Below are 20,062 nucleotides of genomic sequence, written 5' to 3'. Positions count from 1 at the left end.
ACGAGGAGTTCATTATGCTTTCGATTGGAGAGAGAAAGATAAGTAATGTCCAAAGGACTGTGCTTTTCTTTTGTTGTTGGACACAATTGAATGTTTTGAAAACCATCACACAGACATATATAGGAAAGTAAAGGAATACAAATCTTTTTTTCAAATGGTTAATGGTAATTTTGTGACCGTTATGCAATTTTTAATTTTAGAAGTAGGAACCGCGATAGTTTGAATCAATCGGCGAAAAGGCGCATTAAGTAACTACATATTAGTAGTGACATTCCGCAATTAATATAAAAGAAGAAAAAAAATAAGTTGTAAAACAATTTACGAAACGATTGTTATGTTTAACCACGTAAGGTTAATTTTTACACCCCAACTCAATAGTACTCTTTTTCCGTTTGTTTTGTCTTTTCTTTTTTCTTCAAGTTATGTACTAACAAAGATGGCTAGAAAACAATAAATTAGAGAAAGAGTGTAAGTTTAGGTTACATATTTCAACATTTGTTTAAATTATAGGTTAATACTTTTTTTTAATTTGTATTGTCTATATACAAAATAACACATCGGCTTGTTGTTGGTATTTTACCAATGCCACGTCAAATTTCAAATTTCATATTTCAACGTTGAGGATTTCCTGGCTCCATACAGAAGTCAAAGATACCACATGTAGGAGCGGCGTGGTGCTGGTAATGCACCTATAATCGCTCGAGAGTTCTTTAACATGAAACATTATTCTACATGGAATGTGATTGAAAGAGCATTCAGTCTGTTGAAGGATCACCGGGCAATCCTTCGAGGAAAGTCACACTACCTAGTCCAAGTCCAATATCACATGATAATGACGTGTTGTCGACTACACAACCTCAACAATAGAGAGATGATGAACACTGATATGATGAAGGATTACGATAAAGGGTGATTTGACATACGCAACAATTGCAGGTGACAACACTCACTACATTGAGACCTCCAACGAATGAAGTCAATGGATGGATGATCTGGTAGAAGAAATGTTTAATAAATGGAAGTTACGTAATCAGTTGTAGTACTCTTACGTAATCAGTAGTATCCTTTGATGTAATTTGTTAATGATGGACACTTGACTTGTTTTTGTCATACGTTTTAATTTTTTTAAGAATGTGTGTGTGTAGCTACAATATCAATGGATTACTAACAAATCACTTGAAGCATGATGTATTATGTTGCATACTTTATGCCTTGTGTTAGTCACTTCATTAACATGTTTACATATATTTACTAGTATGACAAGTTCTTCTCAGGCCCCTGAACACATTTGGACAAAAGAAGAAGAGTCCAACCTAGTCAAGTGCTTGGTGGAGTTGTTCTTAGTAAATGGCTGGAAGATGGATAATGGAAACTTCAAACTTGGGTACCTGGCACAAGTACAAAGAACGATGGCAAAGAAGATGTCAGGATGTAACATCCAAGGTTCCCCGATAATTGACTGTTGAATAAAAACCTTGAACAGAACATTCTAGGCCATATCGGAAATGTGCGGCCCATCATGCAGTGGGTTTGGTTAGAACTATGAATTCAAGTGCATCATCACTTAGAAGGAATTATTCGACATTTTGGTGAAGGTACGTTATTCATTATGTCAATTGTTATTTGTTTATAATTGTAATAAAGCTGATAATTTATTGAAACATTTACATAGAGTCATCTTGCCGTCAAGGGCCTCCTAAACAAATCCTTTCCCTATTATGACGATATGTTCTACGTTTTTAGGAAAGATTGTGCTACAGGAGCACGCACACAAACATTCATCGATGTGAGGTCGAATGTGCCAGAAGGGTACGAGGGATTTCCCGCCGATGATGGGAATGACCCAGAGATTCCTATGATGTATAGTTAGGGACTAGACATGTCACTTGACGACATCATGGGCACACGACTTGGTCACTCAAGTGAGGGTAGGAATGCTTCAAGTGGAAGCAAGAGGAAGTGGGGAGACCAAACGGTTGAATTGTTGACATCATTCGCAATGTAAATGAAATTTGTGAATGACCAGTTGAAGGCCCTTGCAAAATGGCTGAATGTACAATGTCAAGTGGAGGATGACTTGCATGCAAAAGTCGTGAAAACATTCACAAAAAATTCCTGAACTAAGTAATCGCGATAAGGTGTAGCTTATGCAGATAATATATGAGTAATGTCCAAGACATGAAAGCATTCTTAGGAATATAACGAACTTAAATTGGACTAGTGCAATGTGCTGTTGGAAAATACACTTGACGGATGGCTAATTTTCGTTAGTTTCTTCCTGCTGTTGGTTGGTTAATTTGTTTTTATGTATTTGTCTTTATTTCTTAATCTACTGTAAACATTGTGCTAGAAAGCTTTATATTATTGAATTTATGTTCAGATAAATATGTATTAGAAATGTCTTTGCCTTGCTTTATTACCTAAGTAACAAATCTTGGTGTTATATGCTTAAACTAGTATCGAGCACAATAACCTAAAATAGTGAGAAAAATGACTTTGTCGAGATTGATCCAAAATTAATCAACTAAGGGTCCTAAGTAAGAAATTTTAATAATATCAATTTATAATTATATGTTTTCTATTACATGTGTACGTCAAAAATAAAGTAGTGAAAAGTAACAATTCAAACTAAATTTATGAAATGAACGTCGTAATTAAGAAATTAATTTGAAGAAAATTTTTGTTTTCATGAAAAATATATATGCATGAAAAAAAATATTAGTGCAAAAGTAAAAGTAAGATTGAAGCTTAATTTATTATACGAACGTTGTAATTAAGAAGTTTTTTTTTCATTCGATGTACCATATACATGCATGAAAAAGAAATAGTGAAAAATTATGGTTGAGACTAAATTTATTAAACGAATATCATAATTAAAAATATTTTTAAAAAGTCAATTTAAGAAAAATGTGTATTGCATGTATAATATGTAAAAACAAGTAAAAAAAATAAAATTATAATAGTTTGCACCCAAACACAAATTATAATAACATAAATTATAATAGTCTCAACTCCAAAAACAAACTATCAAAACAAAGGATAATAATTTACATTCAAAACACAGACTATTAGTCTGGCTTCAAACGGAGACTATCATAACACAAACTATAATAGCTACGATAATAACATAATATTATAATACCGAAAGTATTGAAACTGACTTCTCACTCCCAAACACCACCTTAATTTTTATACTAAATATGGATCTTGATCTCGGAAGAGAAAGACGGAGGAAAACTAGTACAGTAAGAGTTTAATAATTTAGGTTTGGACAATTTCCCCGCCGAATGGCATTTTTGAAAATAATTTTATGAACTCTCTGTTTCATTTTTCTTCTCTAAGTCCTAAAACTGCCCCTTTTCCTCTCATCCCCGCCATTTTCAGTTCCCCCCACCGTCGTCTCCCTCTATTTCCCCATCGCCGTCTCTCTTCCGTTCGTCTGTACCTATCTCTCCCTCCTTCTCTCCTGCGATCTCCGGTTTGTCACCTTCAACTTCTCCTCTGTGGCTTCTTCTCTGCCGCTTCTCCTGCAAAACCCTAGCATCTCCATACCCTTCGGTTGAAACAGGGTAAATCTTAAATCTCACGCAAAATGAGGATTATGATAAAAGGTGGTGTGTGGAAGAACACGGAAGATGAGATCCTTAAAGCTGCGGTTATGAAATATGGCAAAAACCAGTGGGCTCGAATTTCCTCGCTTCTTGTTAGGAAATCTGCTAAGCAGTGCAAGGCTCGATGGTATGAGTGGCTTGACCCCTCCATTAAAAAGGTACTTCTCCTTTTTCATTTCATGTGCTTTTTTTAGACTAGTTTGATACTGGAGGCTCTTTTTAGATTAGTTGGATTTGTTTCCATTCAATTGTCCAGGTCTTCTGTTTCTGTTCTTTCGTTTCCTCAGTTTTGCAATGCGGAAAATCACCTCAATTTCTTTGTTGTGGTAGGTTCTTTGGACTGACCATTTGATTTCCATGATTACTTTAGACTGAGTGGACAAGAGAGGAGGATGAGAAACTACTCCATCTTGCTAAGCTCATGCCAACCCAGTGGAGAACTATTGCACCAATTGTTGGACGTACTCCATCCCAGTGTCTCGAGCGGTATGAGAAGCTTCTTGATGCTGCTTGTGTTAAGGATGACAATTATGAACCAGGAGATGATCCAAGAAAATTGCGCCCTGGAGAAATTGACCCAAACCAGAGTCAAAGCCTGCACGTCCCGATCCTGTTGACATGGACGAAGATGAAAAGGAAATGCTTTCTGAAGCACGAGCAAGGTTAGCAAATACGAGGGGAAAGAAGGCAAAAAGGAAAGCCCGAGAGAAACAACTTGAAGAGGCCAGGAGGCTTGCTTCTCTGCAAAAAAGAAGAGAGCTAAAAGCTGCAGGAATTGATACTCGACAAAGGAAGAGAAAGAGAAAAGGAATAGATTACAATGCTGAAATTCCTTTTGAGAAAAAGCCTCCTCCAGGATTTTTTGACGTTAGTGAGGAAGACAGACCAGTGGAACAGCCCAAGTTTCCAACAACGATTGAAGAACTTGAAGGCAAAAGAAGGATTGATGTAGAAGCCCAATTAAGAAAGCAAGATATTGCAAAGAATAAAATTGCTCAGAGACAAGATGCTCCATCAGCTGTGCTGCAAGCAAATAAGCTGAATGACCCAGAAATGGTGCGGAAAAGATCTAAACTTATGCTGCCTGCACCTCAAATTTCAGACCATGAATTGGAGGAAATTGCAAAGATGGGATATGCAAGTGATCTTCTAGCTGGTAATGAAGAGCTTGCAGAGGGAAGTGGTGCTACACGAGCTTTGCTTGCAAATTATGCACAGACACCACGACAAGGAATGACACCTTTTCGGACTCCCCAAAGGACGCCGGCTGGGAAGGGTGATGCCATAATGATGGAGGCAGAAAACCTTGCTAGGCTGAGAGAATCTCAGACTCCATTATTGGGAGGAGAGAATCCAGAGCTGCATCCTTCAGATTTTTCAGGAGTCACCCCAAGGAAAAAGGAGATTCAAACACCAAATCCTATGTTAACACCCTCAGCAACTCCTGGTGGTGTTGGTCTCACTCCTCGGAGTGGCATGACACCAGCTAGGGATGCTTACTCGTTTGGCATGACTCCAAAAGGTACACCTATTAGAGATGAGTTACGTATCAATGAAGATATGGATGCACATGATAGTGCAAAACTGGAGTCTCAAAGACAAGCTGATTTGAGAAGGAATCTTAGCCTAGGATTAGGAAATCTTCCACAGCCTAAGAATGAGTACCAGGTAGTTATGCAACCAATTCCTGAAGACAAAGAAGAACCCGAGGAGACGATTGAAGAGGACATGTCTGATAGGATTGCTAGAGAACGAGCTGAGGAAGAAGCAAGGCAGCAGGCTTTGCTTAGGAAGAGATCAAAAGTGCTACAAAGGGAGCTTCCACGGCCTCCTACTGCGTCTTTGGAACTTATTAGAAATTCTTTGATGAGAGCTGATGGAGACAAGAGTTCATTTGTTCCACCTACCCCTATTGAGCAAGCTGATGAAATGATAAGAAAGGAACTTCTAGCTTTGTTAGAGCATGATAACGCAAAGTATCCAATTGATGAAAAGGTCAACAAGGAGAAAAAGAAGGGTTCCAAGCGCACTGGAAATGGACCTACTACTGTCATCCCCACAATAGATGATTTTGAACAAACTGAGATGGAGGAGGTAAACTTTTCTTTGTTGGATGATAAGCTTGCAATTTTCTTACTATTATATCTTCATTTAGAGCAAACAGTTGTGTCGTTTTTTTTTTTTGTTTTTTTATAGAAGCTTGCTTGATTGGAGGTTTTTCTTTTAGAATCTTAAATTTTATCTGTTATGCATGCTTAAAATTGCTTTTTATTTTCTTTTTTTGTAAGAAAAACTTGTGGAAGGCCAAATGAAGTATATAAACAATTGAGCATAGTTCCCTTGAGAACAATGTTCTATTGATCCCTATTATCTGTGCTCTTGCCATTGGATTAGCTACTTGTAATATTGGATTTTTGTTATTGGGGGTAGCCACTAGTGGTAGCTGGTGGTTGTAGCTCTTTTTTAGTATTTTTGCCCAAGTATATCTTGTAGTGCTATGAATTGCCGTAGTTTCTATTAAAACTGCTGAGGGTGGTTTGAGTAGTAGCGTGTTGTTGATAGCTGTTTGTGGAGGAAGCTGAGGAATGTGAGTACAGATTTGGGTAGAGAGCATATCCATTAACGAGTTGAACTATTGTGGATTAAGTATTGACTTACTTTGTTACTAAAAACTTCAAATCGATAGTCAAAATGTATATTGAAGTCTAACTAAAATTAACTAGCATGGATTTATTTTTAGCTATTTAAAATGGCTTAAGTTGCAAGTCTAGTATGTGAACTTTGAGGTTTGTGTCTATCTAGTCCCTGAACTTTTAAAACTGTCTAATAGAATCTTAAACTTTCAATTTGTCTCTAATAGGCTCCTAACAAATTCAAAACTTTTAAAAATTAATATAAACTTGATTTTTGTCCTACGGAACTCTAAACATTCATTTTTGTGTTTATTAGATATGTGAATTTTAAATAATTCGAAATTTCATGGACCAAATTTGTTATTTTAATAGATCAGAGATCAATTAGATACAACCCTCAAAATTTAGGCCTTATGGGTGAAATTTTAATTTGATCAGTAAAATATTAATGCTAACTAATTAATCAACTAGTAAAATTTAGCATGGAGAAAAATACTAATTTGAAGTATTCATAAGAGGTAGTCATAGAAAGTTAGTGTGTACTAAATAATATATTTGCTTGATTAATTTGCTATTAAATAAAACCAATTACTAAGATCTAGATTGATAACCATTTGTTTTTTAGTTTTTTGCTTTTGAAAATTAAGCTTACAAACACTAGGTAAACTGATCTCTTTGATCCTAATCCTAATAAATTAAGGATTTGATCATAATACCCTATTCCTACTACATCATTTTCATTCCTTATTATTCAACCCTTAGGAACAAAAATGCTATGTATTGGTAGGGTAATATGAAACCATAACATTTTCTTTACAATGTAACTTGAATAATTATATCCATTTAGAATCTAAAAACTGTGATAATTATTAAAAGCTAACTTAATATCTTTCCAATGATGAAGATCTTACCTAAAAGGAAATTTATAGTCATTATTGTTTATGCTTTTTAAAAATCTTTAAAATGGAGTTTGCTTTTTGGAACTCTCAAAGTTTATTATATGTCCCGACATTTCTTTATGTGTCCATTGATAATTTCAAATAAAGCAATAATGCGTGTTTACTATGATTAACCATTGTTTATGTGCAATTAAAAGTTTTTAGTGTTATTTTTTTTTTTGAAAAGGAAACCAGCCTCTTTATGTTTAGGGTTTAATTCGTATCCAGTTTATTCAAGGAGTGTGCAATACACGTTTTTTTTATATGATATCTCCAAACAGACCTGTTTACTTTTATAAATTACACTAAATATATTATGATTAAATATGGAGTGTTCTTTTGCTTGTCACATTTACTTTTTCAATGGTAACTTTAAGGAAGTATTGCAGTGTTATTCAGTGTGGCCAACATGGGCACATTGCTCAGGCTGAAGGGTATGTGCTTTATTGGTCAATGTGTTGCCTAGGGTTCTTATGATAAGCATGGGGCTGTTACATACTATGATTCAAAACTATGATTCAGAACTATATGTTGTAGGGGGGCCCCTCCTGGTAGTCATCTTGTGTCATCCGTTTCCTCCAGTTAGTCATCTTGTCTCATCCTCATTAGTGATCTTGTTGAAAATCAATTAACACTTTGTCAATAGGTCTTGACATTTCTTCTTATATAAAAGAACCTGAAACTTAAGATGGATTTTACATTTTCACTCAAGTCTGCATTGCAGAGTGAAGCTTTGGTATGCCAATCTTGGCATTTAGCTAACTTCCTTTGGAACTTTGTTGTTTTCAATGATTGTAGGCCAAAGGTTGAAGATGATGATGTGTCTTCTTTGCAACCATATATTATTTCGGGTATACGTTCAGATTCACAATGTGCTTTTGAAAAGTTTCAAAGGCCCATTTGCATAAAAGGTAGAAAGGGAAAGAGAAATCGGGGCGAGTGCCTTTGTGCTTATTGGAGGTTCTTAATCTTTGTTGTGTAATGTTTACCCTTTATTTTGTCTCCCTAGTGCTTATTCCTAGAGAGGTTAAGGAGGGAGGTTTGGGTGGTGCAGATTATCCCTGTAGAGGAAGCCCTCCCCTTTTCTAGGAAAGGAGAGATGGAAATCAAAGGTAAGGGAAGAATAATGATGGAAGGAAGGTTTTGGTTAGACTAACTTTGAGACTACTTGAAGAAGTGTAATTTTGGGAGCGTCTAGATATAGTGATATTGGATGAAACTAAGCACAACAATTACTGTCGCCAATTAATAGAAGTTTATGGGGTGATAGGCATATGGCATGGTCTGGTTTGGACTTGATTGGGGTGTCAAGGACTCAAGTTGCATCTTGGGTTTATTGGATGGTTTTCTACTTGTTCTTGGTAAATTCGTCATCTCTTGGCTTGTGACTTTCCGAGTCAAGTGTGGGTTTGGTTTTAGGGGTTAATGGTCCTCCTTTCACTAGAGGTAGGAGAGGAGGTGGGAGGTCTTTTGAGGCATAAATTGGTGTTGTTCTAAGCTGATCCTTGGGTTGCTATTTTTATGAGGTGAGTCATTTTCCTCTACTTATCTTGGGCTCCCTTGCATAACTCTGTCCTGGATAAGTTTTAGAAATGGTTGTCCATATTTTTCTAGAGGGAGACACTTGCTCAAGGAGGGTCTTGGTTTGCAATTAGTCAAGTGAGATGAGGTTCTTAAACCTGTTGCTTGATGAGGGGCTTGGGTATTAGGAATTTGAGCTTATATAATGGGTTTTTTTTATGGTCAAATAGGTGTGGTGTTCCTTCCTTGAGTCTGATGCAATGTGGTTCACAGTGAGTAGGTTTGGTCCTTTCCCATATATTCCCTCTAGAGTCGGGGTCTTCTATGGTGACTTGCACCATTAGTCTCTTTGCATCTGTCAGCAACCTAGCTCTCCTCTATCACCTTTTTCAGCAGAATATTCCAAATAGAAGAAGGGAGCAAGAGCAAGACTCAAATTCCTCGAAGATAGATGAGGAAAAACAACAAGTAAAATTGGAAGAAGGGTTGATTTGAAAGATAAGAATCATGAAGCTCCCAAAGTTAATAAGTAGAAGGTAGAGTGATTTAGAGGGGGAGAGGAAGTATGAACAATTGTGTAAAACAAATTTAACCTTTAGATTTACGAGAGTTTGAGGGTTAAATTCTTACATTTATCATAGTTTGAAGGTTAGATTATTACATTTATCATTGTTTGAGGGTTTAATTCTTACATTGAAAGTTTAAGGGTATGTTTTTCTTACATTGTAAAGTTTGAGGGTTTACAATCCAAAGTTATTGGTGTCTTCTCTTCTTTATACCTCAATAGTATTGTTTTCTTTTTTCTTTAGTCTCTTCTCTTGAAGGTTGATGTATGTTTTGAGCATTAGTCTGTTTTCATTCGGTCAATAAAAAGTTATGTTTCCTTTTAAAGAAAGGTTTATGATTGAAAGTTTAAGGGTGCAATTGTTACCACCAATATACTTTAGGGGTGGTTTTTACAATTTACCCTTTTTAATTTAATCCGTGTAGTTGCCCCATTGTTAGCCAACTGCTCGTGAGGCTTCAACTTTCTTTTTTCTAGAAACAGAAACAATATTTTTCATTGATGAAATTAAAGGCTAATGCTCATAATACAGTAAGACATAGGAAGTAAATGAAAACTAAGAGTGGGGATCAGCAGACGCACCTGGCTATTTCAAATTTCTCAATTAGGTTGACACATCCTTAGCGCCATCTTCATTCCCAATAAAAAGAATTACAAAAGAGTTCTATCAACATAAGTCACTCAAACTACTACTCAATTATTTTGTAGAAATGAAAGGATTCCAATTTACACAATGTCCAGTGTAGAGTGGGCCCCATAAGCTTTTGATAGAGAACGCCGAGTGGAGGCCAAGAGATGAATAGTTCCCAAATGGTCGGACTAATTTGAAAGTTTGTCATGAAAAACCTTTGATTTCGTTCGAACCATATTTCTAAAATGAGAGCCTTGAGTGGATTAGATAATAACAATTGGGCTTTAGAGGATAAAAGAGGACCAACCAAGACTTGAACCACATCAAGGATGCAAGTAAATTTTTGCCAACAACAAATAGACTAGGAGCGATCGAATAGCAATTGTTGGAAATCCTCACTATTAGCGGAATATAAAGGACAGATAGTAGGGGAAAGATAATGAAACTGAAGTTCGTGTTGCAAGATGGTCGAGCAATTGAGAACCAAGCATCAACATCCAGAAAAGGATAGTGATTCTTTTAGGGCTAAGCGTGTAAAAGTTCTGGACTTAATATCCAAACAAGGTTATTGATTATTAAAAGAAGGATATCATCTGAATTATCGTCTACCATAATTTTGTTTCTCTTCGTGAATATTTTGGAATTCTTCTTGATAAAAGATGCAAATTACTATGGATATATACTAGGTCATTGACACGTGACATCAACTTGTTTTGTCTAACTGAATTAATAAACGAGTACATGCTCCAATTCATCTCACAACATGAAGATGAGGAAGGGTGACCTAGTATCTTCAAAGCAATTGATGGGAGCATCGGTACATTGACACCATGCATAGTCCGCTGATCTTTTGCATCTTCATTGTACCTAGCTGTTATAAGATCAACATTATTAGAAAAGTTGAAAATCTAGTAAACTCCATATTCACTTTGGCCGGATCTTCTGCATTAGGAAAATATTTTTTAAGGCACTTATTCTCTCACAAGTCTTGCGAAATAATGGATCATCTAAAATCAATGGTTGCTGATTGTGGAATTATTCTAGTATGATCCTTTACACGTCCATTGTAGTCCCTCCAGATTTCTCTCATGTGGGTGGATGAGTTTAAGCCTTGTTGTTTGTGGTAGCCTGCTTGTTATGGCTTTTGTGTTTGGTCTTTGTTTCTATGGCTTAACAAGCGGGTTCTTGTCAGTGCCAATCAGAACCCAGAGAAGCTAGTTTCTTTGAGTTTAAGCCTTGCTGTTTGAGGTAGCCTACTTGTTATGGCTTTTGTGTTTTGGTCTCTGTTTCTATGGCTTGCCAAAGGGGAGTATTTTTCGTGGAGTTCTTTTGGAATCAGTTTCTGTTTGTTTTGGAAGATCTTTTCGAGTTTCTTTGGGTTCTGGTTGGCACTGACAAGAACAGTTTTGAGGCAGCCGACTGCTTCTTCTTGGCGCTTCTCTTTCTCCTCTCATATAGAAGATTTGGATGTGCAAGTTATCATATTCGGATGGGCTCCTCTTGATAGAGTTGTCAAGTTTTGCTTTGTATTTAGCTTTCTTCAATTTGTTTTGCTTTGCAAAGGCTTATTTTATTTGTTAAGTTTTTGTTTAACTTCGTTTGTTTAGGTTGTCTTCTTCTTGTTGCCTAAGTTTTCACTTTAGTTTGTATCTCCTCTAGTTCTTTTGCTTTTAGTACGATACTTTTGTGCTTTGAGCTTAAGGCTCATATTTTATCATTAATAAAAGAGGCTTGTCTTCGTTTCAAAAAAAAAAAAAAAAAAAACTGAAAAAAGAAAAGAAAAAAAGACAAATCAATAAGGAAGAAAGCAGAAGGGGAGGTGGAGTTCGGGAGAAAAGCTTCCCATCTGGACATGTATGTAACTTTACATAAAAAAATACAGTATTTGATGCAAAAAACACATTAGAAAACTATGTTTGGATAGGTTAGTCTTTTGGAATTGAAGTTTCTTTGCAATGTTCATATAATAAGTGTCAAAACCAACACAATTTTTTTATGAGTTTTAATATTATTTACCATTTTCTTCTTTTTTAAAGTAAAAAACAGAAGACTTTTGCTTTTATGTGGGGAGATGAAGTTGCAAAGGCCAAGCGGCAGTCATCCGTGAGAAGCGAGGTCGTCCAGTGAGAAGTGAATGTCTGAGCGGCAGCTGATGTTCGTTGTCATTTGTGGAGGTTAAGGTCGATGTTTTCGAGGGTTGGGTCTTTTAGGGTTTCAAGTTTCATTGTTTAATTTTTAAATTGGGGGTGCAGTCTTGGGGTCCTACCCCCTTCAGATTTGAAAACATATGGATGGATCATCATCCCTTAAAATTTTTTAAAAACTGGTGGGGCAGTATGATTGTTGACGGGTGGCCAATTTACTCTTTCATGAAGAAACTCAAAGGTCTCAAAGTTTACTCAAAGGGTTGGAATAAGGAAATGCTTGGCAACATTTTCTCCCGAAAACAAGTGCTTCTTGATAAGATTAACTCTTTTGATATGCTCGAAGAATCTGGTCCGTTTATTGAGGATAATGCCTTGGAAAGAGAAGATTGTAGAGGGGCTTTGCTTGATTTGATTGTTAAGGAACAAAAAATCTGGATCCAGAAATGTAAGCTCCAATGTTTTCTTGAGGGGGAGGAGAATTCAAGTTTCTTCCACAAATGGGTTTCGGCCCATAAAAGTAAAAGTCTTATTTCTTCTTTGATGAGCATTGATGGGCAGGCTCTAGTCACTGAGAAGGAGATTGTGGATGAGATCCTTAACTTCTTTTCAAGTTTGTATGGCACCTCTGTTCATTTGTGATGGTCTCAACTGTAAAACTCTTAGTTTACAGGCTTCTAGCTCTCTTGAGGCTCCCTTTAGTGAAAAAGAGATTATGGATGTTGTTTTTGAGATGGGTTGTCTCAAGTCCTCAGAATCAGATGGTATGACCGGAGAGTTTTATAAAAAAATCTTGGAACATTTTGAAATTTGACTTAGTAAGGCTGTTCCAAGATTTTTTTAAAAAACAGAATCATTAATAGAAGGTGCAACTAAACTAATGTTTGCCTCATCCCCAAAAAGAAAGAGGTGATTTATGTTAGTGATTTCAGACCCATAAGTCTAATTACCTCCTTGTATAAAATTATCTCTAAGGTGCTTGCAACAAGACTTAAAAAAGTCCTCTCAATTATTAATGATACTCAAATGGCTTTTGTGGAGGAGAGGCAAATTCTTGATGCTATTTTGATTGCTTTAGAGGCCATTGATGAGTGGTCTTCAAAAGGTAGAAAAGGTGTCCTGTTGAAGCTTGATCTGGAAAAAGCTTATGACAAGGTGGCTTGATCTGGAAAAAGCTTATGACAAGGTGGATTGGTTTTTTCTTGACATGGCCATGAAACTTAAAAGCTTTGGTAGAAGATGGAGGAGATGGATTTGAGGATGCAATCCGAAACATAAGGAGACTTTCCTTAATTTCTAGGCTTTTTAGTTGGGTGAGGGAACAAAAATCTGATTTTGGAAGGATAGTTGGTGTGGCATGCAACCTTTAGCAGAAAATTTCCCTAGTTTGTTCTCTTTGTCGCTTAGTTTCTCTAGTTTGTTCTCTATCGCTGCACAAGGATGCTCTTGTGGCTGATTGGTGTAATTTTAGTCCTTCTTGGAATTTGGGTCTTAGAAGAAATTTGCTTTATAATGAGCTTGTCAACGTGATCACCGTTATGGAAACTCTTCATTCTTGGGCCCCTTCAGATGATCGTGATAGTCTTAAATGGACTCTTAATGCTAATGACAGCCTTACTACGACGTCTTTCTTTCTTAAATTAACCAAAAGATCCCCCTCTATTGCTGCTCCCTTGATTTGCCACATTTGAAAGAATAAAATCCCCAAAAAAGTGAAATTCTTCTTATGGTCGCTTGCCTATAGAAGTCTCAACATTCATGAGAAAATTAAAAAAGAAATTCCAGCACACCATGCTCAGCCCGTCGATGTGCTATGCCTTTTTTTCAAAGACGAGGAGACCCTGGACCACTTATTTTTGCATTGCACTTTCAGTAGGAAAGCTTGGTACACTGTTTAGAATCTGTGACGTGGAGGTTTGTCTTCCTAGACAGTTGGATGTTGGAAGGGCTCAAAATTAGAAGTTATAGTCGAAAAGGTCACATCTTGTGAAGTTCTGCTACCCATTCCTTTCTATAGTGTATTTGGAAAGAAATGAATAGTAGAATTTTTTAAGATAACTATAATTCTTTTGATTCTTTTTGGACTATATTGCACAGCTTTTTGGTGGAGTACGAATTACACCAAACACATTTATAGTTATAGCCGTTCTATGATTTTCAACAACTGGAAAGCCCTTATTCTTTAGTTTCTCTTCGGGAGGGCCCTCTTGTCCCTTGCCCTTGGGCTGCTTATCTTTTGTTCATTCTTACAAAAAAGAATCTTAAAATAATGAAATAACCAGGATTTTTTTTTGAATGTGTACCATGCATGTCTGAGCTGAGCTTTGTGTGTGTGTGTAATTATATATTACTATTGTTGTTATTATTTTAAAGACATGTAAAATTGCATATGTTGAGGCGTGTCGGTGTCAGACACGTGTTTGACACTATCACTTTATCCAAAATGAAATGCCCGTGTTTCCTAGTAATTGATCATTTCTATGAAAACCTTGTGACTGCATTTCATTGATTCTTGATTTTCTAATGTAGTGAAGTACTTTCATTCTAACTATCTATCTGTCCTTTGTTTTTCCATCTATTTATTTTATACACGAGCATTTAGTGAGAATTTTTTTCTGAAACAGGCCGATTATTTGATAAAGGAAGAGGCTCGGTATCTGTGTGCTGCAATGGGGCATGAAAATGAATCCTTAGATGAGTTTGTAGAGGCACACAAAACCTGCTTGAATGATCTTATGTACTTCCCCACTAGAAATGCTTATGGACTTTCGAGCGTTGCTGGAAATCATGAGAAATTAGCCGCCTTGCAGGATGAATTTGAGTATGTTAAAAAGAAAATGGATGATGATACTGAGAAGGCTGTCCGGTTGGAGAAGAAAGTTAAAGTTCTCACACATGGCTATGAGGTATGTATTGTTGTTGGAATTATCATGTTTACGTCATTAAACTTCATTCTGTTTTGTTTGGTTTAATTTAATTCTTTTATTTCTTTCACTATTTATTATTAATTCCTTTTCGTGCTGGAAAATGTTTTTCCCTTCCAATTGACACTTATGCTTTATCAAGACTAATATTTCTTAACCATTTGCTTCATTTTCATTACTTTGTACTGGAATGTGCATTTAGAGAATGCTATTGTTTTGAGTAATTTCGCAATTTCTCTTTCTTTTGTAAATATTTCAATGTCATGCCTCGATTGATTCTAAATCCCGTAGGGCCTAAGGGATTAAAAAGTTAAGCCCTGTTTAATAATCATTTCTAAGGGAACCTCTAGAAGAATGGTCTCCTCTCTCCTCCCATCCCTCAATAAAATTTCTATAACTGCACCTCCGTCTTGTCCACCACTGGACCACCAATTACCCCCTCCTATCCTATCCGATCAATTCACATTGACCTGAAGCTATTTACTTTGCAACTCGATGAGTTCAGCAATGGAAAATCTGTGAAAATTACTAAAGGAAAAACATCATCACAATCTCTTAGCCTATCTTGGAAAGCTCTCACTTAGCGGTCCTCCGTTCATTTCTTACAGCACGATCCCTGCTACTTCAAGTTCTTCAAAAGTACACTAATGATGGAGCCACCCTCTGGTCGGGGAAATTCACAACAAAAATGGGCACTATGTTGAGCTCACCTACCTATACCAATCGGGACACTGAACAAAGATTTTCATTCCATCGGAAGATAAAAAACAAGGATGGTTCTCTTTTTACTCGCTTCTGTCTAATTATATGGCTGGCCCATCCCCACCTCCCACCAAAATTCACTTTCAAGGCTGCTATACAAGCAAACCCAATTAAACCAGTCAAGCGTGTTGGTTTGGTTAAGCCAATTCCCCCACGACCTGATCACAACCGTCCGATCAATGCTCCGATGAATGATCTCTCTTCCCCCCACTCTGATTGGAAATCGATGGTTGTGATTCAAAGATACCAGCTCAAAAACTCTTGGGCGAAAATTTGTGAAGTTATACAATCAACTCTCATCACTTTGCACAATTAACCCCATTTCTTGACGACAAGGCACTCGTTCATTTTTATTATCCAACTGCTGCCAATTCTTTAACCAAACATAAAGACTGGGTTTTGTTTGGGAAGTTTTGTCTGGATTTTGGATGTTACACTCTTATCTTTCTACCAACGCCAGCAAAGATCATTTGGTGGCTGGATTGATGTCTTTGATCTTCCACCAATCCTTTGGAATGAGTAGATTTTTCAGTTCATCGGTGACCAACGTGGTGGGTTTATTTGCTGCTCAAGCCAAACAGATCGAGTATTAAATCTTCTAATTGCATGGTTGAAGGTTTGCACAAATTTAATTGACCTCATTTTCGCTCATGTTGTCCTGCCTCGAGTACTTGTTGGATCAGAAATCTGTGACTATTCGTGGGATCAACGTTGCAATCAACCCAACCCAAACGACGACGGTGGCGGATTCCTAGCGACGACGGCGGAAAATCAGGGCATTAATTTGGTCGTTGCAGAATTGTAGCATCCTCAAATCAACAAAGGAAAATCCCCCATTAATTCCTTATTGATGCTGACAATTTCCCATATTTTCTAAGATTCTCAACAAATACAAATTTCAAATGATTTTCCTAATTTGATGGAAAATAATATTTTACAAGATCAGAATATCTCCAATACACCCACATTGACTTACCCCGTTATTCTTCTTGCCCCAGGGAATCTCCATCCCCCTCCTTTAGTTAACCTTCCAAGATGTCTCTTCTAATCTTTGTGAAAGGTAAAGAACAACTTACAACTCCTAAAAATCCTCCACGATCCTATTCAGACTCTAAAGCCTACCTTACCAGTCCTGTCTCTCTCCAAATGACGATTTCTCTCTTTAGACCTTGGAGGATGCCGTGTTTGGTGATAACCCTGAATAGTCGCACCTTCTAATGATGATCCTTCCCCGTCCCTATAGATTTGAACAGCCCGGTTCAACACCCAATCCCTCCATCTCACCCTACTGCCTGTGACATTCTGTCGACATCTACATCTTGCCCAATCAGCTTACGAGACATGGCCTTCATTCTCTTGCAACATGGTTTATGTGTCATGTCCATTCCCTCTCTTCCACCTCCAAGGACTAAGAAGTCTTGCACAACTAGTAAATGAAATAAATTACAGAGTGAATTACAAAATCCAATCATCAATTTATTATGATAAATCTACGGATTTAGCCGATAGGTAGGGTGCCGAGGCTGTACAATGAAGATAATATCTTGGAATGTATGCAGTCTGAATTCTTGGAAGGAACATGCCCTTGTTAAGAGGTGGATTTAACAACATGACCCAGGTATTGTTTTTCTTCGGGAAACCAAATTATCTGGTACTAACTCCTTTTTGGTTAAATCCATTTGGAGGTCCGCTTTTATTGGCTAGTTGGTGCTTGACGTGATTGGTACTTCAGGTGGTCTCCTTATTTTATGGCATGCACTTGACTTCGCTGTTCATGATGTTATACAGAGACTTATACTATTTCTATTCATACATCTATGGCGGATGGATTCTATCTCCCTGATTTTTGGCATGAGCTTGATGATTTGGCTGGTTTGGGAGGGGATTCTCGGATTCTTGGAGGCGATTTTAATGTGACCATATGGTCATCATGGGAGAAATCACGACCATATAGTAACCGTCAATATGAGGTTTTTTAACCAATGAATTTCTGACATAACTCAAATGAGAAAATTTTATAAATGTTTTTGAAGTTGTGAATACAAGGTGACAACTACTCTATTTATAGCAAAAGTAAACTAATTCTTATCCTAATCCTAATTAATAAGAGAAACTTAACAAAAGTAAACTAATCATAATCCTAATTAATAAAAGAAACTTAATTGTAACCCTAAATAATAAAATAAACTAATTCTAATCCTAATAAACCAAAGAAACTAATCCAAATCCTAATCCTTATAAATTAAGGATTTGACCAGAATACCCTATTTCTACTACATCATTTCTTTTCCTCCCAAAAGAAACTCGTCCTCGAGTTTTAGAATGAATGAAGGTAAATATAAAAAAGTAAGTTGGTCGAATGGAGACATCTTGGAATATCCAACATCAATAATATCGGTCTTTTTGTTGGTGCAAAATTGGGCACCCTTTTAAGGACTTTGGCCTCTCAGTCATAGTTTCCAATTGACACTCTTTCTGTAATCACCTTTAGGTGCTTGGAGTCTTCGTATTATCTTATTTCCTTTTATCAAGAAAATGTTTCTTATATAAAAAAAAAAAAAAAAGATTCTAAATCCTGTGTTATAACTGCGCTTTATAAAATGTTGATATGGAATCATCTTTTATCTCTCAAACATTATGGGAAATGAATAATGCAGAGAGATAGAATTTGTTATTTGTTTACAAACTTGGAACTCAGAACTGTAATTTGTTATTTGTTGACGTTTCAGACACGGGCAAAACAAAGCCTTTGGCCACAAATTGAAGCAACTTTCAAGCAGATAGACACTGCAGCTACAGAGCTGGAGTGCTTTGAAGCTCTTCAAAAGCAAGAGATGTCAGCTGCTTCACATCGGATTAGTGGTATCTGGGAGGAGGTTCAGAAACAAAAAGAGCTCGAGAGAACTCTTCAGTTACGTTATGGAAACCTTTTGGGGGACTTGGAAAAGATGCAGAAAATCATGGTTGATCGCAAGGCACAGGCACAAAAGGAAAAAGAGATCGCTGCTGAGAGTCACGCTCTTCAGTTGGCTGAGGTTGAGCCTAACCAAAACGTTGGAGAAAATGCTGATTGTTCAGTAGAAGCAGTTGATTGTGAAAATTCAGTGCCTGTTACCACCTCCATTGAATTAACGGGTGAACAACCAAACTCATCTGTGGGACATGAAAACAAAACTAATAAGGCCATGGATATCCACACTGAGAAAGAAAGTGTAGCAGTGAATTTGAATATTGGTTTACCTGATAACAAACTACCTTCTGCAGCGGGAGATGCATCACTGCCTGACAATGGCTTTGAAGAGTCTGATAAAAGTCAAACCATTGATGTTCCTCGTCACGAAAACTTGGGCCCTGATGCAAATGGCAGTTCAGATTCGGTTGATGGTGCAACTATTGAAAATGATAAATGTAGTACTGATATTGTCGAGGAAATCAAAGTTGTTGAAACTCAGCACCCTGTGATTGAAAATGAAAATAACTCAGATATGCATTCGATTAATCTGGAGGCGGCTGCACCTGCATCTAAGGATGGTCCTGTGGATGATGGCAACACAGGAGGAACGGAATCAAATGTCTAGACAATGTAGAGATGATTCAGGTTCTGCTGCTTGCCTGTCTTTCGGGTAGGATAAGAGGGAGAATTGTTGATTCCATGAAATAGTGTTATAGATTTAGTGTAAACAGAGAAGGTGGGTTTAGAGACCTCCAGAGGGGTTAGATCTGAATTCCAATTAGAAGGCTGCTTCTTACAAGTTTGTCTCTAGAGGGAGATGATGTGCTGAAACAAACCCCTTGAGGATGATGCACAAGATTTGTATTGCTTTCTTTTTGTAGGACTTTTTCTTAGAAATATTTTATTAAAGCTTCATCTGGAAGAGTATTGATGAAATTATACTGTTTCATTTCTATCACTGGCCCTCATTCAACTCATCATATCAGGTCTTTGATTTGCTAAAAAAAAAAAAAGTTGAAAGTCTAGTAGTACGGGTTTTTGTCACTTTTCCACTTTAATTTAATGGACTTTCCAAGTTTTGAAGGTCGAGTATAAATTATTGTTTCTTTAGGTGTGAGTACATAATGGGTAGATTTTATAATTTTAAAAGTCAGAAAAAGAAAATCATAATATTAATAAAAGGCAATGAATAAATATTTGTAATGGGTAGATTTCAATTGTAATGGGTAGATTTAATTCACAATGTGAGTACATAATGGGTAGATTTCAATTGTAACACGTTTTCTATGAATGAAATTCGAGCTCGTGTGTTAGAGAACCTTTTCCCTTTGAAATTGAAGTATCAATTGTTGCAATATCGTATTTGACTGCAATTCTTCT

At 36.7% G+C, this 20,062-nt stretch overlaps 1 protein-coding gene across 1 annotated transcript; it reads left to right on the top strand.

Annotated features, from left to right (window-relative positions):
• Positions 1 to 3,288: 3,288 nt before the first annotated feature.
• Positions 3,289 to 19,637, top strand: LOC101205030 (cell division cycle 5-like protein). Its single transcript, XM_031890062.1, is given in 5 exon segments — positions 3,289 to 3,769; positions 3,982 to 4,189; positions 4,192 to 5,705; positions 14,668 to 14,949; positions 18,459 to 19,637. Coding segments are annotated over 5 exon segments (3,030 nt in total). The 5' UTR covers positions 3,289 to 3,592; the 3' UTR covers positions 19,308 to 19,637.
• Positions 19,638 to 20,062: the final 425 nt, after the last annotated feature.

This window comes from Cucumis sativus, unplaced genomic scaffold (assembly GCF_000004075.3).
Source record: "Cucumis sativus cultivar 9930 unplaced genomic scaffold, Cucumber_9930_V3 scaffold90, whole genome shotgun sequence".
NCBI lineage: Eukaryota > Viridiplantae > Streptophyta > Magnoliopsida > Cucurbitales > Cucurbitaceae > Cucumis > Cucumis sativus.
This window is presented reverse-complemented; position numbering and strand designations above follow the sequence as displayed.